The sequence below is a fragment of the Eriocheir sinensis genome, chromosome 16, assembly GCF_024679095.1.
Source record: "Eriocheir sinensis breed Jianghai 21 chromosome 16, ASM2467909v1, whole genome shotgun sequence".
Taxonomy (NCBI): domain Eukaryota; kingdom Metazoa; phylum Arthropoda; class Malacostraca; order Decapoda; family Varunidae; genus Eriocheir; species Eriocheir sinensis.
The window spans coordinates 16,246,731-16,273,867 of record NC_066524.1 but is presented as its reverse complement, the minus strand read 5'-3'; the positions used below and the strand labels follow the sequence as shown (position 1 = coordinate 16,273,867).

The 27,137-nt window shown below is 43.4% G+C and overlaps 2 protein-coding genes across 2 annotated transcripts; one reads left to right on the top strand and one right to left on the bottom strand.

Moving 5' to 3' along the window:
- Nucleotides 1–6,704: 6,704 nt before the first annotated feature.
- On the top strand, nt 6,705–14,127 carry LOC126999423 (proton-coupled folate transporter-like). The gene is made up of 6 exons (XM_050862006.1): nt 6,705–8,690; nt 9,205–9,300; nt 10,637–10,780; nt 11,202–11,285; nt 11,709–11,865; nt 12,388–14,127. The coding sequence occupies exons 1-6, from the start codon at nt 7,634–7,636 to the stop codon at nt 13,097–13,099; spliced, it is 2,250 nt and encodes a 749-aa protein (XP_050717963.1). The 5' UTR covers nt 6,705–7,633; the 3' UTR covers nt 13,100–14,127.
- Nucleotides 14,128–16,288: 2,161 nt separating this feature from the next.
- Nucleotides 16,289–26,020, bottom strand: LOC126999424 (bifunctional purine biosynthesis protein ATIC-like). The gene is made up of 13 exons (XM_050862007.1): nt 25,855–26,020; nt 24,584–24,705; nt 23,913–24,065; nt 23,132–23,346; nt 22,304–22,479; nt 21,641–21,801; nt 20,968–21,123; nt 20,510–20,599; nt 19,734–19,862; nt 19,079–19,245; nt 18,563–18,666; nt 17,729–17,889; nt 16,289–16,888 (listed from the first exon to the last, which is right to left on the bottom strand). The coding sequence occupies exons 1-13, from the start codon at nt 25,874–25,876 to the stop codon at nt 16,769–16,771; spliced, it is 1,776 nt and encodes a 591-aa protein (XP_050717964.1). The 5' UTR covers nt 25,877–26,020; the 3' UTR covers nt 16,289–16,768.
- Between the last annotated feature and the right edge of the window lie 1,117 nt (nt 26,021–27,137).

The window sequence follows — 27,137 nt, the reverse complement described above, 5'->3', positions numbered from 1 at the left end:
TTCATTACTTTGTGGCAATCCGTCAAGTTCCGTTTATATATATACTGACGAAGGTGAAATTTATGTTACTAGAGTTCAGAATTGTTTTACGGATAGACTCTTGTAAATGCATGCTGCTCATTCTTATTGCTACATCTACGCTCAGTTCACTCCTGACGCAACAGAATAGCGGTCAATGCGATGATTAAAGGAGTTGATTGTTTCCACACTTACGACTTCTGCAGGACGATTGTTCCAGTGGCGGGTGACTCGGTTTGTGAGAGAGAAAAAAAACTCCCGCAAATGTCTGTACTGCGTTTGAATAGATAGACCGTTAGTGCTGGTTTTTCAGGTTAATTTGGAACCCACTAAACTTGAAATGAGTCAGGGTGAGATGGGTATAGGTGGGTCCAGAGGAGGTAAGGGTGGGCAGGCGTTGTGGGAGGGAGGAAGAGTTGGGTAAGGAAGGTTCGGTGAATGGGTGTGGCGGGTGAGATCATTAGGATGGGCCAGGTAGGAAAGGAAAGGAATGGATAACATGGGTAAGAAGGATAGGTAAGGTAAGAGTGTTTATGGGCAAGGTAAGGGGACCGAGAGGGAGACGAAGGGAGAGAGGGAAGAGTAAGACGGGATTTGATGGGTAAGAAAGGGTAAAGGATGAGTAAGGAAAGGGTGGGGATGGGTAAGGAATGGATAATAAGGATACACGGAGAAAGGGAGGGGAAGAGGGAGATGGAAGAATAAGAAGGGAAGTGTTTTGGGTAAGCGAAGTTAAGGGATGGGTAAGGAAGGGTAAGGAAGGTAAGGGATGGGTAAGGAAGGGTAAGGAAGGGTAAGGGATGGGTAAGGAAGGGTAAGGGATGGGTAAGGGATGGGTAAGGAAGGGTAAGGGATGGGTAAGGAAGGGTAAGGAAGGGTAAGGGATGGGTAAGGAAGGGTAAGGAAGGTAAGGGAAGGGTAAGGAAGGTAAGGGATGGGTAAGAAAGGGTAAGGAAAGGTAAGGGAAGGGTAAGGAAGGGTAAGGGAAGGATAAGGAAGGTAAGGGATGAGTAAGAAAGGGTAAGGAAGGGTAAGGGAAGGGTAAGGAAGGGTAAGGGAAGGGTAAGGAAGGGTAAGGGAAGGGTAAGGAAGGTAAGGGATGGGTAAGAAAGGGTAAGGAAGGGTAAGCGAAGGTAAGGGACGGTCAGGGTAAGGCAAGGAAGAGGTAGGCAAGGTAAGAACGAAGTGGGGTAGGTCTGGTTAGCATGAAAAAAAAGAAAAAAAAGAATAGGACAGACAAGGATGAGTAGGTTGAAGGAATGCGTGTGTGTGTGTGTGTGTGTGTGTGTGTGTGTGTGTGTGTGTGTGTGTGTGTGTGTGTGTGTGTGTGTGTGTGTGTGTGTGTGTGTGTGCGTGCGTGGGTGAATGGGTGGGGTGGAGGAAGGGGTTCGAATTCCATAACAATGAGATGGATGTGAAATTTGGGTGTGAGAGAGAGAGAGGGGTTCAAAGCAGGGCCACTTTTTGTCCACTGACGCAAGACAGGCCCCCCTCCCCTCCCCCCCCTCCTACCCCTCCATCTTCCCCTCATCTCCCCTCGTTCCCCTTTTCCCCGACTCTCTCTCTCTCTCTCTCTCTCTCTCTCTCTCTCTCTCTCTCTCTCTCTCTCTCTCTTCGCTTCTTCCTCAGTTTTTCTCTATTGTCATCTTTTCTTATTTCCTCGTCATCTTCGTCTCTCTTTCCCCTTCCTCTCTTTCTCTTTCTTTCATCTTTGTCTCTCTTTAACCTCATTTTTCCTATTTATGTTTTTCCTCCTCCTCCTCCTCCTCCTCCTCCTCCTCCTCTTCATTTTCCCTCCTTCCCCTTCTCTTTCTTTTTCCTTCGCCTTTCCTTCCTCCCTTCCCTCTCTCTCCTCTCCCTTCATTTTTCTTCTCCTTCCCTTCTTCTTTCTCTCCTCTCTCTCCCTGTATTTCCCTTCTTCTACTTACTTCTTCTCTCTCTATCTCCACCTATCTATCTATCTATCTATCTGTCTATCTATCTTTCTATCTATCTATCTATCTATCTATGCATCTAAATCACCCTAAAAATACCTTTCAAACTAGTTACTTCATCTCTCCTTCTCGCTACCCTCCTCCTCCTCCTCCTCCTCCTCCTCCTCTTCCTCCTCCTGCATTCCTTCCTTCTTAATGTCCTCCGCATGGTCACGGGGAAAGCGTTAATATATTATCTCCAGGTTACGTCAACGAGATACCGCCCTAAGGTGTTCTCCGCTACACAAGGCGGATCTAGGGAGGGACGTTCGGGATAGATATGTTTATGGAAAGTGTGTGCTTGGGGTGATGGGGTAATGTTATTCTGGGATTCTTGCTTAATATTATGTGCTTGGGGTGATGGGGTGATGCTATTTTGGGATGAGTGCTGAAGGAGAGGGTTGTTCTGTGTCTTTTCTTGGGTAATACAGATGAGTGAGTGTATGACTTAGTACGTACTGAATGGAGTAAGTATATAAATGAATGCATACTTACATACATACATATATACATAAATAGTTAAAGAAAAAGAGGAAGAAAAGAACGAAATAAGTTGATAAGTAGTAAATTATATAAGCTAATAGATAAATGCATACTTACATACATACATATAAGTAGATAAAGAAAAAAAAGAAGGAAAGAAGAAAGACAAATAAAAAAACGAAATGAATTAATAAAGAAGGAAGGAAGGAAGGAAGGAAGAAAAGAGTGAATTTAGGAAAGAAAGTAAGAGAATCAAGTACAATAGCTCTCTAATACATTACACTTTGTTCATCCTTGCGTTCTCAAAAAAAAAAATATATATATATATATACACACTCAAAAATCCACTCGTGAAAACTCTAACTATAAAAGATGTTGATGGCCCCGAACCAGATTGATGTAGTTGCAGTGGTGGTAGTAGTAGTAGTAGTAGTAGTAGTAGTAGTAGTAGTAGTAGTAGTAGTAGTTGTTGTTGTTGTAGTAGTAGTAGTAGTAGTAGTAGTAGTAGTAGTAGTAGTAGTAGTAGTAGTAGTAGTAGTAGTTGTTGTTGTTGTTGTTGTTGTTGTAGAAGTAGTAGTAGTAGTAGTAGTAGTAGTAGTAGTAGTAGTAGTAGTAGTAGTAGTTGTTGTTGTTGTTGTTGTTGTTGTAGAAGTAGTAGTAGTAGTAGTAGTAGTAGTAGTAGTAGTAGTAGTAGTAGTAGTAGTAGTTGTTGTTGTTGTTGTTGTTGTTGTTGTTGTTGTTGTTGTTGTTGTTGTTGTTGTTGTTGTTGTTGTTGTTGTTGTAGTAGTAGTAGTAGTAGTAGTAGTAGTAGTAGTAGTAGTAGTAGTTGTTGTTGTTGTTGTTGTTGTTGTTGTTGTTGTTGTTGTTGTTGCTGTTGTAGTAGTAGTAGTAGTAGTAGTAGTAGTAGTAGTTGTTGTTGTTGTTGTTGTTGCTGTTGTAGTAGTAGTAGTAGTAGTAGTAGTAGTATAATCAATTGTTAGTGTTACAGCTACTGGTCTTTTTTTGGTTATTTTTGTAGTTCCAGCAGTATTAGGCCTATCACAGCGCAATAGAACCCCTCCCACACACTTCCTCTCCTTCCTGACCACCACGCCACTTCCCGGTCAGGTGTTCCCCGTAAGCCCATTAAAAAGGTAACACACTGGGCAGCCTTCTAATTAAGGTGACCCAGTTCCGTCCCTTCCGCCGCGCGAGGCAAGGGCAGGGCAGGGCAGGCGAGGGGTCAACAGAAGGTCACCATATGCTAAAACTCTCTCTTCTCTGTCTGTAATTACGTTTGCCTGTCTGTTTGTTTTGTGTCTGTCTCTGTGTCTCTCATGTTTCGGTGTTTTATGAGGTCAAATTCTTGTATTAATCTCTCTATAAATTATCCCTTTTAGTGTTATTTGATCTATCTATCTAGCTATCTCTATATCTCTCTCTCTCTCTGTCTGTCTATCTATCTGTCTACTACTACTACTACTACTACTACTACTACTACAACAATAATAGGTAGAGGTGAGACAGCTTCTCAAAATATCTCATTACCAGGTAAGGAATGACTGTGCTTCTACTAATCCTCCTCCTCCTCCTCCTCCTCCTCCTTTCCTTCTCCTTTTCCTCCTCCTCCTCCTTCTTTCCTTCTTCTTTTTTCCCCTCCTCCTCCTCCACAGAAGAAAGGGGAAAGGAAATGGAAAGAGGGATGTCAAAAGAAGAAGAAGAAGAAGAAGAAGAAGAAGAAGAAGAAGAAGAAGAAGAAGATGATGAAGAAGTGATTAAATAGGGAAAAAAACGAAAACGAAAATTAAAGAAAACAACAACAACAACAACAACAACGACAACAAAGACCAAATCCTCCATAGTCATCCCTGGAGAGGACAAAGAGAAAACGGGGAGTCGCCTTCCAACACCACTTTTTACCTCCATTGACGTAGAGGCGTGAGAAGAGGAGAGGAGGAGGAGGAGGATGAGGAAGAGGAGGAGGAGGAAGAGGGGATGAACCGTGCGTGTAAAAGTCGAAAAAAAAATATGTTTACCAACGTGAGGAGAAGAGCGGGACAAGAAGGAGGAGGAGGAGGAGGAGGAGGAGGAGGAGGAGGAGGAGGAGGTTGTGTTTGGCATTTGTGAATCTTCATGTGATTAATTTAGCGTCTTCTTCTTAACTGTATGTGTGTGTGTGTGTGTGTGTGTGTGTGTGTGTGTGTGTGTGTGTGTGTGTGTGTGTGTCTCTGTGTCTGTCTGTCTGTCTGTATGTATGTATGTATGTATGTCTATCTATCCATCTGTCTGTCTGTCTGTATGTATGTATGTATGTCTATCTATCCATCTGTTTGTCTGTCTGTCTATCTATCTATCTATCTATCTATCTATCTATTTGTCTGTCTGTATGTCTGTCAAGAAGATCAAGAACAGAATGCAAGATGATGATGATGATGATGATGATGATGGTAATAATGAAAACAATACTAAAGACAATAATAAAAAAAAACAAAGCCAAAAAAAATACGTAAAGTGAAAGGCATAAATGGAACACACTAAAACGATATCACCACCATCACCACCATCACCACCACCACCATCACCACCACCACCACCACCACCATCACCACCACCACCACCACCATCACCACCACCACCACCACCACCATCACCACCACCACAATCTCACCACACCTAGACGTATCCGGAGCAAACTAATCACCTCAAGACGCCTCACCTGAATTACCTGGAAATTTCTAAACATGAAGAGAGAGAGAGAGAGAGAGAAGAAAAAAAAAAGAGAGAAAAAAAAAAACGTTCCGCTCGTGTCACGTTTAAAGTACCTCCTCCTCCTCCTCCTCCTCCTCCTCCTCTTCTTCCTCCTCTTCCTCTCTTTCGAAACGTATAGTGCGACTGGGCGTAATGGATGAGAGAGAGAGAGAGAGAGAGAGAGAGAGAGAGAGAGAGAGAGAGAGAGAGAGAGAGAGAGAGAGAGAGAGAGAGAGAGAGGGAACACAAAGGAACACAATGGAAGAACAAACAACAACAGACCTGCTGGTCCTTACGAGGCTGTTTGTGACAAGCTACACTAACTATCTAATCAAAGGTGGAAGATGAAGGACAGCAAAGGCGAAGGGAAGGGAGGGAGATACTGAAACGGAGGAAGATGAAGGGAAAGAGGGAGAGAAGATGCGAAGGGAGTGAAATGGAGGGATGAGAGAGAGAGAGAGAGAGAGAGAGAGAGAGAGAGAGAGAGAGAGAGAGAGGAAAAGAATGCGAGGGAGAGTGAGTCAGTGAACGAGTAATGAGAAGGAGAGGAAGGAAAAAAGAGGAAATGGGAGGAAAAAAAAGGGAGGAAAAGAAGAAACAAAGGAAAGAAGAATAAAGAAGATGACTAACTTAACTAACTGACTGACTGACTGACTAACAAACCAACAAACTAACAAACTAACATACAGAAACACCATATTCTCTCTCTCTCTCTCTCTCTCTCTCTCTCTCTCTCTCTCTCTCTCTCTCCCAAGTCACAAAAATCAACATATATACAACAAAGTGGAAGAGGAGGAGGAGGAGGAGGAGGAGGAGGAGGAAGAGGAGGAGGAAGAGGAGGAAGAAGAAGAAGAGGGAGAGGTCGGTGCTCTTCTCTTTGCTCTCATTTGCACTCTTCCATCCCGGGCCAAAATTCCAGGAGGAGGAGGAGGAGGAGGAGGAGGAGGAGGAGGAAGGGAGGGGAGAGAGGGGAGAGAGGGGATAGGGAGCAGTTGAAGGACGAGTAATTGTGTGAGAGGGAGCGAGAGAGAGAGAGAGGGAGGGAGAGAGAGAGAGGGGGGGGGGAGGGGGAGATGATATACATTCTGAGGCAAAAAAAGAAAAAAAGAAAAAAGAAAATGGCGGTAGATGAGAGCTAACTTTTTTTTCTTTCTTATCCCTGTGAACAAAAGAGAGAGAAAGAGATGAATGGAGAATGAAAGAAAGGAGAATATGGAAATAGAAGAATTACTGATAAACATAGACATAAGAGAGGCAAATAGATTAATACAACTAAACAGATAGATACTGATAGATATAGATAGATAGATAAAGATAAGAGATAGAAGAAAAAAACATACACTATTATTCAACCTAAACGGCTTTCAAAAATAATAATAATAATAATAATAATAATAATAATAATAATAATAATAATAATAATAATAATAATAATAATAATAATAATAGGAGCAATTTCTACCTTAAAACAAAAACACATATATAAGTTACATTTCACTAAGACATCAAACACCCAAAGAAAAACGATCTAGCACTGTAAATAGCAAAGGTACACGTATGCTAATTGGACAGGTGAGGTCGTTGCTAGTACAGGTAAGATGCCTTATATGTGTTGAAGTCGCCAAGTGTATGTGTGCGTGTGTATGTGTGTGTGTGTGCATTTGTATTCAGCTGGTGTGTGTGTGCCTGTGAGTGAAGGTGTGTAGGTATGGAGGACAAGAGTGTGTGTGTGTGTGTGTGTGTGTGTGTGTGTGTGTGTGTGTGTGTGTGTGTGTGTGTGTGCGAAGGCCTGGCAACGCATCCTGTCTGTTTTGGTAAGTTTTGGTGGTCGGGGATATGGTCGGGGGCAGGCAAGCGAGGCAAAGCGAGGTAAAGCAAGGTCGGTCAGTCGGGCTTGTCGGGTTAGCTAGGCGAGGTGAGGGGCAAGATGCTGGGGCGGGGAAACATCCCGACCCCTGGCGCTGGTGGCCGGGCCGCGTCCCCTCGTGGGCGTGACGTCAGGGGAAGCGGATGCAGGCGGGTATATCTTAGCGCGTCGCCACACTCCACCTTCATATCCTCCGCCGCCTCCACCGCACACACACACGAGGCGTCACTCACTAGAACCTCAGCTCACACGCGGTTCACCTGTGCCATTACGCCATTACGCATTCCAGCATTACCTGCGTCTTATACAACGGTCACACACACACCTGTTTCACCTGTTTCAACGTCGTATATATGACCGTAAAAACACAGGTGCTTAACTTCTTCCATTACTTAAACGGCTTAACGCAATTAGCTTCACCTGTAAATACGTAAAGCATAAATAAAAGCTCACCTGTGTTAATTAGTCCCGTAACTCCTGGCCCACCTGTGTTACGAGGAAGACTACCTGAGTTAATTAGCCTGTTAAAGCCCTCACCTGTCAGCCCTGCCTAACTCCGTCCCCAATGAAGCTGCTGACCACTCGCAGCATGGGGAGCGTGAAGGAGGGCGCGCAGGGTGACGGGGGCAAGGGCGGGGCCAGGAAGGGGGGCGCCGCTGCCAAGGCCGAGGTCGGAGCGTGGGGCCGCGTGGTGTCGGCGGCCAGGAGCGTCACCGTGGAGCCGCTGATGCTGCTGGACGGCCTCGCCTTCTCCAACATGCACGTGTACATCGAGAACCTGCAAATGGACCGCGTGTGCCGTGTGACCTGCGGCTTCACGGAGGAGGTGTGCGGCGACCTCAAGGCCCAGCACGGCGCCAGCGTGGAGGTGCAGAAGAGCTACAGCGTCTTCGCACTCTACAACGGCATCATCGCGGCCGCCCTTCCCCTCTTCTTCATCCTCTTCATGGGCGCCTGGAGTGACAAGTACGGCCGCAAGGTTCCCCTCGTGGCCGTGCAGGTGGGCCACGTCCTGCACGCCGCGGGGTACCTGCTGGCGGCCCTCGTCCCGTCCTGGCCTGCTGAAATCCTCCTGCTGGTGACACTGCTGGACACGCTTGGGGGCGGCGCCGTGTCCTTCCTGACCGTGGCCAACTCGTACATCGGTGACGTGTCCCCCGAGGAGTCCCGTACCTCCCGCGTGGGCCTCGCTAACAGCATCTGGTTCCTGGGCGGCCCCTTCGGCACCCTCATGGGCCGCTACATCTACGGGGCGGGCGGCTACCTGGCCCTCTTCACCACCTCCCTCGTCCTCTCCGTCATGGCTGTCATCTACGTCGCGGTGTTCCTCCCTGAGAGCCACGGACCCTTCAAGAGGAAACCCACCACGCAGACGGAGGCGCAGAAGGCGAGTTTGGAGCTCCGGGACAGTGTGGCGGCGGTGTACGGGCTTGAGGGGCGGAGTGACGCGGCCAAGAGACAAGCCGACCCCCGCCCTTCCGTCGGCACCATGGTCAAGGCGTTCTTCGACCCCCGCCGCATCATGGACAGCTTCAGGTCCACGCTGCGCCGCCGGGAAGGGAACACGCGAGCCCTCATCCTGACCCTCATCTTCACCAGCCTCCTGAGACGCATGACCCGATGTGAGTATAAGGAGGATGTGTAAGAGGGTGTGACCAATAGGTGTTTGATGTCCTTATTTTACTCTTATTTTGCTTCTTCTTCTTCCTTATTTTCTCTCCTTTCATTCTTTTACTCTTACTTCTTCCAGTTCTTATTTTCTTCTACTATTACTACCTCCTCCTCCTCCTCCTCCTCCCCTTTCATTCTTCCTCCTTAACCCTTGAAGTATACCTCATTACAAACCCCAGGTGACTCATAACCCCCCAAAACAACACCTTCCCCTTTCTACCCCTCCCCTCTGCCTCCCCTCCCGTGCCCCCCTCACCCAATCTAACCTCCCCCTGTGTCTTCCTTCTCCCCTTGTCTACCCCTTCCCTCTCTCTCAACTTACCTTTAACTCCCCAATATGTTTCCTCCCCTTCCCGTATCTAACGCTCTCTACCTCCTCATTCACCTCCCCTTACCCTGTGTCTCCCTGTATCCCCTCCCCTGTGTCTCCCCTAGTCTAACCGCCCCCCCTTTCTCCCCCTGCAGCCCCCTACGTGTTCGCTTTCACCCGCCATGAGCTGGGGTGGAAGGCCGCCGACTATAGCCTCTGGGTCACCTTCAAGAACCTTATGGCCACGGCAGGTAAGGCGATCAAAGGGTGTACAGGTGTGTGTGTGTGTGTGTGTGTGTGTGTGTGTGTGTGTGTGTGTGTGTGTGTGTTGGGGATACTATGAAGAGAATGAAGGAAGGAAGGAAGATGATAATGTGATAAAAAAAGGAAGGAAGGAAGAAAGAAGAGAATGATGATGATTGAAATGAACGAAGTAAAGAAGAAGAATGAAGAGAAGAAAGGAAGGAAGAATAGAAGAAAAGAAAGAAGGAAGAAAGGAAAGAAGGAAGAAAGGAAAAGAGAAAGAATAAATGGAACTGGAGAAGGGTAGGGGGGGGGAGTGTGTGTGTGTGTGTGTGTGTGTGTGTGTGTGTGATGATTAGTGAGGCTTATGTGCTATGACCTAATTTTTTTGTTTTCCGTCTTTTTTTTCTTGTTGTTCCTCTTCTTCTTCTTCTTCTTCTCATTCTCTCGTTCATAGCCTTATTTTTTATCTCATTCAAAGCACACGTGTTCAATTTGACCTAATTTTTCTTTTTTTCTTCTTTATTTTTCTCTTCCCCTTCCTTTGTTTCTTGTTTTTCTTCCTCAGGCTAAATCATTTGTTTTTTTCTTCTTTTATTCTCTCTGTCTATCTATCTATCGATCTCTTCTGCTTAAGTCCTCCCATTAAATACAAGGTCACTTTTTTTTTTCGTTCGTCACTTTCTTCCTCTTCGTATTCCTGTTTTCTCTTTCACTTCCTCCATTTTCTTTCTATCGTTTTAAAGCTTGGACTAAACATAATCGTCTTCTTCAAGGTCTTGTTCTTTTTTATCTAGTTTTTCTTGTTTTAATCTTCCTTACTACTTCTAATCTTTATTACTACTTCCTCTCCTTTTCTACTCCTTTATCTTATTTTCTTAGTCCGTGTATACAAACTCACTAGACACAATCTTCTTCTTCTTCTTCTTCTTCGTCGTCGTCTACCAATACTTTGTCTTTTTCTTCTTCTCTTTCTTCTTCTTCTTCTTGTTCTTGTTCTTCGTCTACCAATACTTCTTGTTCTTCTTTTTCTTCTTTTTCTTCTTCTTCTTCTTCTTCTTCTTCTTCTTCCTCTTGTTCTTCGTCTACAAATACTTCTTCTTCTTCTTCTTCTTCTTCTTAGCATACTTTTTCGTCCTTACTATTGTTCTCTGTCTATAAAAAAATACTTCTAATCCTCGTTATTGTTCTTCTCTTGTTCTACACCTACTTCTTCTTCCTCCTCCTCTACTATCTTTTATATACTCTATTATCTACTCTTCCTACTATCCTCTTCTCCCCACAACTCTCCCCCACCAACACATCAGCACACACTAACACTCCCCTTCTCCCTCGTCCCGTCAGGTTCCTTGGTAGCGGTTCCCCTCCTAAGCGGTCACCTCGGCGTGCCTGACATCGTGTTGGCCCTGGTCGGCGCCGCGTCTGGCATCCTCGAATACGTGATCTATGGGTTCGTGTCCCAGGCCCGCCCCATCCTCATCTGGATTGGTGAGTGTTGTGTTGTTGTTTTCATTGTTTTGTTTTTCTGCTTGTTTTTTTTTTTTTTTTTGTAAGGTGTTGTTTCGTGTCTTTCTTTATTTTTCTGTTCCTTCTTTATATATTTTTTTCCGTATTTCTTCCTCTTCGTCTTCGTTTTTTTTTTCTCCTCCTCCTTTTCTCTTCTGCTTCTTCTTCCCCGTCTTCGCCACTTCTTCTTCTGTTCTTCTTTTCAACTCTTTTACGATTGGCTTTCTGTCATTTTTTCTGCTTTGTCTCTCATCCTTATTTTCTCCTTTATCTCCATGCATTTCCTACCTTCTCTTACTTAAATTTACCCCGTTTCCTTATTTTCTTTGTGATAAATAAATAAAAAAACACAAGTTGCCACCCTAACGAGCCTAACTAACCAATCATCTCCTTCCTCCCTCAGGCCCTCTGGCGGCGCTTCTCCTCAACTCCTGCACCATCGCCCAGCGCTCCATGATGACCAAATTCGTGGCCAAGGATGAAATCGGTAAGTCAAATCTCTTTCCCTTTCTTCTTTTATTTTTACTCATAACCCGAAGCAGGTAAACAATGAACTTTAAACTTGAGCAAATGTAAGAAGTAAACAATCAACGAAGAGGCATAAGCTATTGTGCGCGTGACCTCGGTGCTCATATTCGTCTCATTGCTAAATAAACATAATAAGTAAACAATTAACCGATGCAAGTATAAAAAAATGTGAACGATATCATAACTTAAGGGACGTAAGTTATTGTGCGCGTGACCTCGGTGCTCGTATTCGTCTCATTGCTAAATAAACATAAGTAAACAATTAACCGATGCAAGTATAAAAAAAATAAGAACGATATGATACGTTTTAATGTTTAGCCCATGTAAGTAATTAAAAAAGTATGAACGGTATAATAACTTTTTTTTTCTTGTTCTTCTGCAGGCAAGGTCTCGGCCGTGCTGGGTGCCCTGGACGGTATGATGCCCATGGTGAACTCCGCCCTCTACACCGCCGTCTACCACGCCTCCGTCAGTGCGTTCCCCTCCGCGCACTTCTTCCTCGGGGTGGGAGCCAGTGTCCTCATGCTCGTCTTCTTCTGGTGAGTAGAAGTGGAGTTTGTTTGTTTCTTTCTTTTTTTTCTCTCATTATTTTTTGCTTTATTTCTTTTTAAGCTTTTCTTTTTTTCTCTTTTTCCTGTTTTTTCATATCATTTTTTCCTTTGTTTCTATTCTCTTTCTTGATTGCTTTCCTCCTTCATTTCATCTTTTCCTTTCTTTATTTTCTTTTCTCTCCTTTCTTCCTTCCTTCCAATTCTTTTCTTTCCTTCGTCATTTCATTCTTTTCCTTCCCTTGTTTTAACCGTCTTTTCCCTCTTTTCCTTCCATACTTCCCTCCTTTCTTCTTTCTTCCTTCCTTCTCTCATCATTTCTTCTCCCTCCTTCCTCCATAAATAAATCTTCCCTTAAAAGTAAACAAACCGAGATACTAAAAATAATGATCCAGTAAACTCTTGGGTAGTTACGCGCACCTTTTCACTTCTCCCTCACCGACACATACTCTACGGACCTACACCCCAGTCTTCACGTCCTCCCTAACACACACCTCTCTCTCCCTTCCGCAGCGTCCTGAGATGTGCTGATAAGTCCGGGCAGTACGATGTGGAGGGCGCCAAGGTCACCCCACAGAAGGGACCCGTCAGTAACAAGTCCATGGTCATCCGAACTAACTCCTGGTGGGTGACTAGCGATGCCCTGGCCCTTGCCCTGACCACCCCCGACCACTCATCCACTCTTCACCCACTTCAGCAGTACCCCAGTGACTCCCCCAACAGGCAGTACCTCCCCCAGCATCCCTCCACCTCTCCCACTGTAATCCTCGCCCCTTCCACTCTCCTCCCCCGTCAGAAGCTTACTCAAGAGGCAACACCCAAGTCCTCAGTCAAATTCCCGCACCTTCCGGCTATCCAAGAGTCCCCAGTTCACCTTGAGGTCATTCAGGAGGTCCCAAACAGCCCCCAGATCCTAGAGTGCGCCCCCAAAAGGCTCTCATGGTCTCGTAAGGTCATGTTAGGTCTGAAGTCCCTTGTGAAGACCATCGCTAAGCCGAATTCTGAAGGAGGCGCTGAAGGAGTGATCGAGAGGAAGGTTGCGATCTCGAGTCTCTTTGTGAATATTAATAGTATGGCCGGTGATGTGATGTTCCCGAAGGAGGAGGTGAAGGAGGAGGAGGTGAAGGAGGTGGTGGTAGTGAAGGAGGAGGAGGAGGTGGTGGTTGAGGATCCAAGTGGAAATACTACTGAAGGATGCCCCAAGAAGCTTCCCTATCCAGTGTAAGAATGTGAAGGAGAGAAGGAAAGAAGGAAGATGATCAGAATGTAATGAAGGAAGGAAGAAAGAAAGAGAGGAAGAAAAGAATGAAGGATGCGAAGAAGAATGAAGACAAGAAAGGAAAGAAGAATAAGATGAAGAAAAGAATGACAAGTGAAGAAGAAAGAAAAGAAGAATAAAAGGAACAAAGGAAGAATGGAAGATACGAAATAAGGACGAACACAAAAAAAAAAAAGACTGACAAAGAATGACCCAGATACTCAAATAACTCGTCACTGCCATTAACACACACACACACACACACACACACACACACACACACACACACACACACACGCGCGCGTTGTAGTTCCTTTACAATCATCTGCATCCCCTTCCAGTATCTTTATGCATGAAGAGGGAAGAGGAAGGAAAGAAGGAGAGAAGAGGAAGAGGGAGAGGAGGAGGAGTATCAGGGAAGAGGAAGAAGAGGAATTAAATACTCTCCCTCATTCTGTTAGGCAGCTAATTATGTTCCTCTTTGTATATATTTATGAAGAAAAGGAGGAGGAAGAGGAAGAGGAGGAAGAACGAAGTAGTTTTCCTCATAATTTTAAAAAGGCAGCTATTCCTAACCCCTTTGTCTTTACTGAGAAGAAGAAGAAGAAGAAAAATAAGATGATGATGATGATGATGAAGACAAAGGGAACCAGCTGTTATTTATGATACACAAGCTTTACTAGTCTTTATTGAACTGTGATACCCACGATTCACTTATATTTATTGTGTTATTTTACTACTGTTAGGAGGAGGAGGAGGAGGAGGAGGAGGAGGAGGAGGAGGAGGAGGAAAAGGAGGAGGAGTTGTTATTGCCTATGTATGCTATTGTGGGTTTAATTTATTGACTGGGGTATTTATATTTGTACTGTTTGTTTACGTTGTTAAATAAAGCAAAAACGAACTTATGCTAATGTCTATGATTGTCTCCTTGTAACCTGGACTCCGAGGCATTAAACTGAATTACTTGAGTCACCCTTTTGAAGTACACGTTTTCTTTCATCAAATATTCCGCTATCAATTAATATCTTCTGTAATTTTTTTTTAATCAAAGGATACGGCTCAAGGGCAACAAAGAGGGATACAAAAAAAAAGCCCGCTACTCCCCGCTCCCATATATATATATATATATATATATATATATATAGATATATATATATATATATATATATATATATATATATATATATATATATATATATATATATATATATATATATATATATATATATATATATATATATATATATATATATATATATATAGTTGAAACACGAAAAATAATAACGAAAGAACGAGCGAAAGGAAGGAAGAATGAGAAAGAAAATGGGATATGCGCGCAATAGGCTAAAACCAACACATACTTTATATAACCTACAAGTCAACATATCATTAGCATTATCCCCAAACATATACGTATAGCCTACTTGAAACACATAATAATAATAATAGTAATAATAATAATAATAATAAGAAGAAGAAGAAGAAGAAGAAGAAGAAGAAGAAGAAGAAGAAGAAGAAGAAGAAGAAGAAGAAGAAGAAGAAGAAGAAGAAGAAGAAGAAGAAGAAGAAGAAGAAGAAGAAGAAGAAGAAGAAGAAGAAGAAGAAGAAGAAGAAGTAAAAGAAGAAGAAGAAGAAGAACTCGCGTGATAGGCTAAGTAACGCAAATTTAAGCAACACGCGTCAACAAGTTATCAGTATTATTTTTCATTCTTCCCCAAACAAAACCTTCGCATACCACCTCGCAACACAATCTCCCAAACACACATTCCCCTTATAATCCTTCTCATCCTTTTAAAGCCACACAGGATGAAATACAAAATACTTTAAAAACAAATGATATAATTGAAGAAAAAATAAACATGGGTGAAAGACAAGTACAAGAAAATGGACAGGGAGAGAAAAATAGTACTAGAGAAAGAGATAGAAAAAGGTGAATGCTTGAAGATACTGAAAAACAAAAGCAAAACAATATGAAAGTAAATTACACTCACCATCTCGTCCTCCTCTTCCTCCTCTTGTGTCCTTTCCTCATCGTATTCCATTTTCTGCTCAACCTCTTCCTTATAACACTCACTGATGATAATTAAAGCAAAAATAAGACGCTGATAATGAAAATCCGTCCTGAACAATCGTAAAAATTCACCATCACGAGTTTATTTAGAAAAATTCGAATAAGCGAAGTTGTTTTCAAGACGCTGTTCACTTGTTCGAATTTTACTCACTTCTCGTCCTATTTTCTATTACTCTCCCTCTTCCTTCTAATTATCCCTCTTCCTCCTCTTCTCTATTACGCTTTCTTCCTCCTCTTCCCTTTTACACGCCCTCTTCCTCCTCTTCTTTATTACACTTTATTCCTCCTCTTTTACACACCCTCTTCCTCCTCTTCTCTATTACGCTTTCTTCCTCCTCTTCCCTTTGACACGCCCTCTTCCTCCTCTTCTTTATTACACTTACTCTTCCTCTTAATTAAATTTCCTCTTTCTCCTCTTCTTTCTATTCCACTCCTCTTCCTTCTTCATACACTCCTTCCTCCTCTTCTCTGTTATCACTCATTTCAAAGGCACACTAACCACGCCTCGTCTTGCTGTACCTCATTATCGAAGGTTTGAATGCAGTATTAATCGCCTTTTAGTTTTTCAAGAGTATTAGTCAGAGAAGGACCGTGACACACCTTCCCACTGCGCTAGGTGAACACTGACTGACATTCTCTCCTTCCCGCCAGCCTCCCGTTTGAGTTCCCGCGTTTATGATTTTTCCCGCCTTTATTATTTAACTCATTTTATGGCTTTATTTATATCCTATGTTAAGGGATCTATATGTAAACGGAACTATATGAAAAAACTAGTGATATCAATGCTCTACAACCCTATTCTTTTCACTCGTTAGATATATTAGGCTTTATTATACAACATAGGAACTTTTTGTTTTCGCTATTATTTACAACTTATTTTAACTTCCTTAGCTATTTTTGCACGTGGATATGATAATTACGCATTTTAGACTTAGATACAAAGCTTGGGGCAATTGTTAAAGTAAGGTAAGATCTAATATTTAAATACTAGGCTATGTGTTTCCTAGAATCTCTCTCTCTCTCTCTCTCTCTCTCTCTCTCTCTCTCTCTCTCTCTCTCTCTCTCTCTGATACAAATCATCATAATTCATATTGCAAGTATATTTATTGGCAACACAACATAAGTAGGCTTGAAGGAAATACAACTGTCGTATTTATCTGAAGAAATAACAAACAGTAACAACAATGATTATTCTTCTTGACGGAAAATGCGCGAATCTTTTTTTACCTTCCTCCCTTCCTTCCTTTTCCTCACTTTTTTCACTTTAATCAATAAAACAAACAATAACAATAATAATACTTCTTGGAGGAAAATACGACTTTTATCCAATTAGCCTTTTCAAGAGGTCAAAAATAATATCAAAAGTGAAGGGAAAATGGTTTGGAAGCGCGTTTAGATTATACAGGCGAGCAGGCTCCACCCCCTTTCCTCCTACGGCCCTTCTGATTGGCGGATAGCAGGTTAGGCTCCACCCCCTTTCCTCCTACGACCTTTCTGATTGGCGGATAGCAGGTTAGGCTCCACCCCCTTTCCTCAAACGGCCCTTCTGATTAGCGGACGGCGGCTTAGTGGTGGAATAGGCGCAGGTTGGAGTGGACGAGGACGATGCCGTGCTGGTCACAGGCATCCACCACCAGGCTGTCATTGGTGGATCCGGCCGGGCTGACGATGTACTCCACGCCGCTCTGAAGAAGGGGAAGAAAGTTGTGGTGGTGGTGATGAAACAGAAGAAAGAACTAGGAGATTAATTGAAGAGAGAACTGGGAGATTAATAGAAGGAAAACTGGAAGATTAAGAGAAGGAGAACTGAAAGATGAGTAGAAGGAGAACTGGAAAATTAAGAAAAGGAGAATTGGAAGATGAGTAGAAGGAAAACTGGAAGATTAAGAGAAGGAGAACTGAAAGATGAGTAGAAGGAGAACTGGAAAATTAAGAAAAGGAGAATTGGAAGACGAGTAGAAGGAGAACTGGAAAATTAAGAGAAGGAGAATTGGAAGATGAGTAGAAGGAGAACTGGAAAATTAAGAGAAGGAGAATTGGAAGATGAGTAGAAGGAGAACTGGAAAATTAAGAGAAGGAAAATTGGAAGATGAGTAGTAGGAGAACTGGAAAATTAAGAGAAGGAAAATTGGAAAATTAAGAGAAGGAGAAATGGAAGATGAGTAGAAGGAGAACTGGAAAATTAAGAGAAGGAGAATTGGAAGATGAGTAGAAGAACTGGAAAATTAAGAGAAGGAGAATTGGAAGATGAGTAGAAGGAGAACTGGAAAATTAAGAGAAGGAGAAATGGAAGATGAGTAGAAGGAGAACTGGAAAATTAAGAGAAGGAGAATTGGAAGATGAGTAGAAGGAGAACTGGAAAATTAAGAGAAGGAAAATTGGAAGATGAGTAGAAGGAGAACTGGAAAATTAAGAGAAGGAAAATTGGAAGATGAGTAGAAGGAGAACTGGAAAATTAAGAAGACACTAAACTAAAGTAAATCGAACTAAAGGTATGCACAAGTTAGCCGGGTCATTTTCCTTACCTGCACCGCCCTGTCCACGTTATCTCTGAAGGGGAAGAAGGCGTCGGAGGAGAGAGCCACACCCTTGAGCTGCCGCGTCCACTCCTCCCGCTCGGCCTGGCTCAGCGGCGCGGGGACCTCCTCCAGCACCGCCGCGAACTCGCTCTCCGGCATGTCCTTACCTGTGGGTGAAGGTGTGTGAGAGTGAGGGAGGGTATGAAAGAGAGAGTAAAGTGGATTTGGGGGCAGAATGGTTATGGAATGGAAGGAAGGGGAAGATACTGATGGAAAGTTGGAAAGTTTCGTTCAGTCGGCGCAGCATCTGTGGTCATATGCCGGCGAGTGACAGAAGGGAAAGGAATTATAGGAGAAGGGAACAGACCCCAGGATACGGGACACAACCCCCGATTAATACCTGGTACCCATTCACTGCTGGGCGGACAGAGGCGTAGGGTATCGGAAAAGCCGCCCAAATTTTTCCACTCCGCCCGGGAATCGAACCCAGGCTCTCTCGGTTGTGAGCCAAGTGTGCTAACCACTGCACCACGAAGCCCCCTAGATACTGATGGAATGAAGTAAAGGTGGAAAGGAGGTTATAGATTAGTGTAGGCTATAGGGTGTTTGGAAGGGTAGGTGATGGGTGGAAAGGGGAGGAAGAGGATAGGAAGGTAAGGTGGTAAGTAAGATGAAAGGGAATGTAATGAATCAGTAAATGGATGGAGGGTAAAACGGAGGTGTGTGGAAGGGAAGGTAATGGGTGTAGGAAGGAAATGGATGAGAAAGTTTTGGGTGGAGGTAAGGAAGCTGAAAGGGAAAAGTTATGAATGGGAGGAAGGTAATGGGAAGGTTACTCACCCACAGTTCCGCCCACAAAGTTGTCAATAGCGTTGGACTTCTCGGCTCTCTTGACGCCTGCCTTGAACTTGAGGCCCAGCACTCGGGGGTGGTGCCTCATCCACCTGAAAGACACACACACTTGAAGTACCTGTACGTACACACACAGTTAACCAAGTTTTTAAATATATATCAAATGGTTTTCAAAGAATGAGGAAATCTTAAATTTGAACCTAAGCTTTTTTTTAGAATTTCCAAAAAAATACAGCATTATGAATTATTAGATAAGTTTCTCCAACAATCTTTCCCCATCTGTCAATATATCTCTCCCTTTCTCTCCATCTTTCTTACTTCCTATTGATATATCTTTATCTTTCTATCTGTCTCTTCTGTTTCCCTTTCTATTTCTTTCCACCCTTTTCCTTCCTCCCTCTCCCTCACCACTTGTTCGCCTTGCCCTTTGCTCCCCATTTCCTTCCTCTTCTATTCCCATTCCCTCCCCTTCCCTTTCCCTCCCTTCCCCTCCTTCACTCTCACCAGTTGTTGGCCTTCTCCCCCGCCAGCCTGGTGCAGTGGATGCGGGACTGCTGGCCGGCGCCGATGCCCACCACCTGGCCCCGCGTGGCGTAGCACACCGAGTTGCTCTGCGTGTACTTGACGGCGATGCTGGCCACGAGCAGGTCGCGGGTGGCGTCGTCGGGGAGCTGGCGGCGGGAGGCGGAATTAAAAAGGTACAAGAGGATGAAGCAATTTAAAGAATAAAAAATGATAAATAAGTTAGAAAATGAAAAAATATATCAAACTAACGTGTAGGAAGCTGAGAATCAAAGAGAGTACACAAAAATTAATTATATAAACACGGGGGATTGGAGGCATGAAGCGGAATTTTAAAAAAAATATACGAAGATTGATATAACTAAAATTAATAAAAAAATAAACTTGGAAAAAAAAAGATAAAATTAAAGAGCATAAATACGAAAGAGTGAAAGAAAGTACACTGGGATTAACTAAGAGGAGAGAAGTAAAAGAAATGAAAATAAAGAAATCTAAAAATATATATAAATCTAAGGAGTATTAGTGAAGGGAGATCATGGTACAAAAGAGATGTAAAGAAATACACGCGAATTATTTATATGTAACCAAAAAAAAAAGTAATAAAAGTAAAGCAACTAGAAAAAAAAACAGCACGCACCTCATTCTTCTTCGTGACCACATTACTCAGGAGGTCAGGCGTGATGATGGCGTCGTTGGCCCGCTGCTCCAGGGTGAGGCCGAAGATGGTGCGGCGCTCCTGCTCCCCGCCCTCGTAGCTGGGGTCCATCTGGTGGGGCGAAGGTGGGGGGGAAGGGGGGAGAGTGAGCAAGGGAGTGGGAAGGGCGAAGGGTGAGCAAGGGAGGGGGGGGTTAAGGAGGAAGGCATGGGAGGAATGAAAGGAAGGGAGGAAGGAAAGGGGGCAATGAAGGGAAAAAAAGGAGAGATGGGAGAGAGAAGGAAAAAGAGATTGCAGTTAACTGACTGACTGACAAAGTATGGATGAAACTGACTGATGACTGACTGACAAATGACTAGATAACAGAATGACTGACAATGAATGACTATACATGACTGACGAAATAACTGACTGACTGACGAAATAACTGACTAACAAAATGACTGATTAAATGATTGAATGAAACAATAATGAAACGGACTGAAAGAATGAATGAATAACCGAATGAATAACTGAATGACTGACTGACTGATTGCATGACTGACTTTAGATTAACTGAAGACATTAGACGTCAAAGCGACGCGGAAGATTGGCAACGTTGGTTTCTCCCAAGACCGCCCCCAATCCTACTTGGAAGTGCTTGTGGCGCGGTGATGAAACACGCCCAAGGAATTCTCCCAGCTGCGAGTGACGTCACCACGCCTGGGAGAGCACTATGATGAAACCCACCCCTGGTTGACAATGACTGAATGACTCACCTCCAGCACGCAGTACTTTCCGCCTTTCTTCTTCTTCAGCAGCTCCAGGGCCTCGGGGGAGTAACCGGGCGCCACCACGCCGTCTGAGACCTGCACAAATAAAATAATAATAATAAATAAATAAATAAAGAAAAAAAAAATGGAAAAATGAATACTATAAAAAAGGAAAAATACGAATGAAAAAATAACAGCAAAAGTAAAGACTGAAGGAAGGCTGCATAATTTTTCCTTTATACCTTTCTCTATTTTTTCCTTTTTTTCTGCACTGAGGAAATAAGAGGGAATATATTTCAATTAAACAGATGAAAAAAGCAAATCAGGATATTTTTTTTTCCTTTCACCTTCGTCCAAGTAATTTTTCCCCATTTTTTACAGCAAAGGAAACAAATAAAACAAAAATAAAGAACCTCAACACACCCTTCCTCCCCCCTCCTGCCCCCACGGTCCCGCAAACTCACCTCCCGGGATATGATGCGCGCCGTCAGCAGGTCACACTCATCAGAGAGCGCCACGAAGTCGCCGAAGGATGACATGCGGTCGGCGCCCCTTGCCCTGGCGTACGCCGCGGCCAGAGGCGTTAGGGTGCCCAGGTCGTCCACCATACACACTTGGGCCTGGGGGAAGGTGGTGGTGATGATTTTTGTTTTTTACAACAAAGGAAACAGCTCAAGGGCACAAAAAAAGTAAATATAAAGAAATGGTGAAATTGAAAGTAATACAAGAGACAATTATAAGTAAGGATAGAGAGGGGGAGAAAATAAATTGATTGAAGAGGTAAATGAGAGGAATTGGTAGCCTGACTGATTGATTTTGTGACTGAATGACAGAGTGACTAACTGACTGATGAAACTGACCGACTTATAGTGATGGAGTGAGTGACTGATTACACAAAGGAATGAATGAATGACGAATTGACTGATTTAAATGACTTACTGACTGACTGACTGACTGATTTGCCTATTAACTAAAAATCCGACTTCTTAAATGACTAATTAACACACTGTGAATTCCACGTTAATGTCAGAACAAACCAAACAAAATTCCTCTAAACAAACAAAATTAAACAATAACAAGTACACCAACAACCAACAAATCACCAACTCAACACTTGATCCTAGCCCCAGTGCTCACCTCCGTCTCGTCCAGCGGCTCCCCTACAGCGGCGCCGGCGGGGGAGACGTGCTTGAAGGAGGCGGCGGCGGGCAGGCTGAGGGCGGCACGCAGTTCCCTCACCAGCTGCCAGGCGTTGAGGGCGTCGCAGAGGTTGATGAAGCCAGGCGACCCGTTCACGACTAGGGGAAGGAAAGGATGGGATAAATGTGGGTGTCCTTAGAAGGCTATTGGGTGGACGTGTGATATTTCTTCTAGGGTCTGAGAAAGGAAATAGAAGAGCTGAGAGATGGAAAGTGGAAAGGAGAAAGGGAAGATGAAGAAGTGGGAGAATTGAAATAAGGAAGAGAACTGGAAGAGGAAGAAGAACTGGTATATGAGGAAAGAGAAAACTGGAAGAAAGACTGGAAGATAAAGAAAAGGAAGAAGGGAAAATGGAAGATGAAGAAGAAGTAGAATATGAAGAAAGGAAAAACTGGAAGATAAAGAAGGAGAGAAAGAACTATATAGCAGAAGATGAAAAGGTGGAAGACGAAAAAGAATACAAAGAAGACGGAGTTGATGAGCTAAGAGAAGAAGATAAAGAAGACAAGAAGACAAAGAATACGAACAAACCAAACAAGATAAACAAAAAAAAAAAAACTAAAAACTACACACTCCTACTCCTCTCCACCTCATCCTAACCTGTCAGAGGGAGTTTAGCGTCCTGCGTGAAGACCTGCGCAGGCTTCTGGTGTGGGTTCATGCCGTAGCGGAGGGACAGCTGGGACACGCCCGCCGAGAAGGTCCTCCTGAAGTAGTCGCTGATGTGGTCGTCATACTGGGCCGTGTGGGTGAAGGCCTTGAGTGCTAACTCCTGCCTGTTGAGGAGGAGAAGGTGAGGGAAGGGAAGGGAGGGAAAAGAGAAAGGGAAATAAGCAAAATGAAAAGGGAGAAAAAGGGAAGGAAAGGGGAAGAAAGTGAAGATTGAAGGAAGAAAGAAAGGGATACAGGGGGAGATGAAACCAAAGGAAATAAAAGAGAGGGAGAAAAGGGAAAGAAATTGGAAGAGGAGGTAGATAAGGAAAGATAGATAGTGAGAAATAGAAAAGGATAGATGGAAAAGGAAATATATAAAGATAAAGACAGTAGTAGTAGTAGTAGTAGACAGATAGATACAGATAGCTAGATAGATAGATCAAATAACACTAAAAGAAATAAATTACAGAGGGAGTAGTAAAAGAATCATGAAAACTCCTGCCTGTGGAACGAAGATGGTGAGGAAGGAGGAGGAGGAGGAGGATGGGTGAAGGGATTGGTTAGGGTGAAGGTAGGCGAAGAATTGATGAGAGGAATAAGATGAGAAAGGGAAAAGAGAAAGGAAAAGGAGTAAAAGGGAAAGAAAGTAAATGAGGTAAACGAGATAAAAGACGAAGAAAAAAGGAAAAATAAACGAAAAAAAAAGTATAAGGGCAAAAAAAACTCTTCACTCATTCACACACACCCCACCCCACCACCACCACACCCACCCACCTGGTAGCCAAAGCCGTATCCCCCGTGCCCTTCAGCTCCCTCAGCACGCGGCTATAGTCCCCGGGGTCACAGAGGACGGTGACCCTTGCGTGGTTCTTGGCGGCGGCCCTCAGCAGCGTCACGCCCCCGATGTCGATGTTCTCCACCGCCTCCTCCACCGTCACTCCCTCCCGCGACACAGTGCGGACGAAGGGGTACAGGTTGCAGACTACCACCTGGGGAGCGAGAGGGAGGAGGATATGGTGAGAGGGGGAGGGATGTTGGGGAGTGGTGGTGGTGAAGGGGAGAGAAGGGAAGGGGGATGAGGAGGAGGGAAAGAGGAATGAAGACCAGAGAAGAGGAAAGGGGAGAGATGGGGCGGGGAAAGGAGAGTAGGAGAGGAAAGGAGGATGGAAAGAGGGAAGAGGAGAAGAGAGGAGAGAAGGGGAGGGGAAGTAGGGGTAAGGAGAATAGGATCAGAGAGAGAGAGGAAAACAGAAGAAAAAGATAAGGGGAGGGAAAGTAGGGGTAAGGAGAATAGGATCAGAGAGAGAGAGGAAAACAGAAGAAAAAGATAACAAGAAAATAAAGAAATAGGAAACTCGTGTCCATCAACTTAACACTAATTGTAAACGTGAAAAAAATATAACTAAGACACGAGATTAAAAATGTGTAAAAAATTAACTATCTGACGTAATTAGACACGACAGCAACACAAAACAAGAAAAAAATACGAAACTAGATACTGTGGATAAAAAATAAATAAAAATCACTATAGGTAACACTGTCCACTTGTTCTCACCTGCACTAACGAGATCTTCCTCTCCGCCAGGTCCGCCAGGTCAGAGGGCTGGGTGTCCCTCGCCAGGATGCCTCCGTGAACGACTGGGTGCAGGGTCTTCACCCGCCCACCCAGCATCTCAGGGGCACCCGTCACCGCGCCCACATCGGACACCTGGGTGAGAATGGGTGCGATGAAAGATGAGTTGGAGAGAAATGGGAAGATTAAGAAGAAAAAAAAAGAGTATGGATAAACAGTGGGAATGAGACGAGAGGAAATCAAAGGACTCAATTCTAATAAAACAGACATTAAAGAAGAGGAAAAAAAATAAAAACAGGAGAAAAGGAAAGATTATATATGCGTATTTACTATCATTATTTATGTTATCACTATTTCCATCATACAGCTACTCTTTTTTTTTTCCTGAATATATACGGCTAAGGTAGAAAAGACAAAAATGTTAACAATAAATGAAAGGAACAAAAAAGAAAGTTGGAAAGTTTTGTTTAGTCGGCGCAACATCTGTGGTCATATGCCGAAGAGAGACAGAAGAGTGGTCATATGCCGGAGAGAGACAGAAGAGTGGTCATATGCCGGAGAGAGACAGAAGAGTGGTCATATGCCGGAGAGACAGAAGGGGAAGGAATTATAGGAGAAGAAAAGAAGAACAAGAACAAGACACCCCCACCCACCGTCAGCCCCGCCTCCCGGAGCTTCGTCGCCGTGCCGCCCGAAGCCACCAGCGTGAGGCCGGCCGAGGAGAGGCCCTTGGCGAGGTCCACCACGCCCGCCTTGTCCGACACGCTCAACACGGCTACAGAGAGAGAGAGAGAGAGAGAGAGAGAGAGAGAGAGAGAGAGAGAGATTAGTTTAGTATTATGCTTTTTATTATAGTTCGGTTGGTATGTCAGTTATCGTTATCTTCTCCTTCTCCTTCTCCTTCTCCTCCTCCTCCCTACAGTAGATTTATGCATACACACACCACAGGAATTTATGCTCTCTCTCTCTCTCTCTCTCTCTCTCTCTCTCTCTCATCTGCAAATCATTGAAATAAAATCGAGTAACAAGAAAAAAGTCTTAGACGTTATAGATCAATAAAATGTTTTAATTACCTAACATCAATTTGGGTGGTAATTATAATCAAAACAACTGCAGTTTCCAATCATCCTCTTCCTTGCCCAAGCACCCTTTTTAACTCTTTCAACAAACCATTTTGAACTGGCAGTATCTTCATCGCAATTCATACCAAACAAACAAGACTCCTTTACAATCATTCAGATCAACCTAATCTACTTACAACCTAATCTACCTAAATCAGATCAACTTAATCTACATACACACTTACATAATATTGTACCCATCACATTTACAGAACTCAAACTACCACTTCATAAACCCCAACTACATTTAACACCAATCCATCACTTAAAGTAAAACTACACTTGCAACACGTCAACATCCACTTAACAATAAAAGCTACTTGGAAATACACTTAACAAAACTGCACTTGCTACACCCACATCCATACCCACTTAACAACCCAAAACGAGTTGAAAATACAAATATACCACAAATCTACACTTACTATACACACCCACATTTATCATTCACTAACACCCTAAGAAAAAGAATGGCTGAAAACACACACTAATCATAAATCTACCCTTGCTTACCACACACTCACATCCACACCAAAGGCCTAAAATTAAAACTAGTTGAAAATACAAATATACCACAAATCTACACTTACCATACACCCACATTTATCATTCACTAACACCTAAAGAAAAAGAATGGCTGAAAACACACAATAATCATAAATATACCCTTGCTTACCACACATTCACACCAAAGGGCTAATTCATAACACACCAATGACACGCTTAATTAACTTACAAGAGGCGGTAACTTCGAAATACTGTAACATCACATCCCACCACTGCACCCCCATTATAGGACTCACCCAGCTTCGTTCCTGTCGCCATGGTTCCTACGGCACTCCTACGGGCACTGTCAGAGGCGGAGCAGAGTATCCTATGGTCCTAATCCTACTGGTTCAAGGTCTTAACTCACAGACTGTCCTCTCCTTTGCCTTCTCTCCTCTCCTCCTCTCTCTCCCTCTCTTCCAATCCTCTCATTTTGTCCGATTCTTCGCTAGTTTATCTGTTATATCTTCGTTTTCTCGTGTTTCTAAGCTCAGGATGTTAATTTAGACTCGTGTTTTAACTGTCAATATCTTCTATCTGTGTTGGTTTCAATGATATCATGTATAAGGAAGATGGAGAGGGAGATATTGTGTTAGTTTGTGTGCTCCTAAGTTTTATTTCTCTCCCTCGAACACTTCATCCACGTGGTTATGCCAGCTAGCGAGTGACCTTCCTGCGTTCAGAGATTAAATTTATTCTTCACTGTCTTTCGTCCCTTTTCCCTGCATTACGTTATAGCAGAAAGGGCAAATATGTAACCTCTCCCTCCATTTCCTCGTCTTCTCCTCTCATTACAGGCCATATCACGGTATATATGGTTAACTTAAGGCTTCAGTTAGCTATAGTCAAGTTATCAAAGGTTATAATAGACCAGGCCGGCGTGGAGCTTCAAAAAGGACATGTAACCTTGGCGGGGTAGCAACAGGCGTGCCCCAGACGGCCCCTGCGGCACCCCAACCCCCTAACCCACACCAATATGGAGAGCTCGGCCTGACTCATAATCTCGGTTCAAAGTTCCTTGTTCTTCCTCTTTTATTCATCACGCAAGCATAATTAAGACGGGAAAAGGATACATATACGATGAGACATGCATATGAGTCTTCTTTCTTCCTCAAGCAAGCGTAAATAACAGCAGGAAAGACTGGAATATGTAGTTATGTAGTTAGTGTGGATTTCGTAAGATTGTAGCAAAATAAATTATAAATGGAAGCAGAAAAGGTTGAAATATATACGATTGTGATTAGAATTGGTCCCCTTGTTAGTGTGAATAAGGCAAAACTGTAGCAAAATGGATAAATATAATACTCAAACGATATGAAGAGAGATATGCAATAGACGTAAGGAAATAAGGAAGATTGTAGCAAAATAAATTATACCAGGAAGCAGAAAACGATTATAATATGTACAATTCTGGCTAAAACTTGTCTCTTGTTAGTATGGACAAGGAAAAACTGTAGCAAAATGGATAAATAAGACAGAGGATATATCGAGAAATGCAAATAGATGTAAGGGATTGATTGATTGATAGTTTATATTGTTG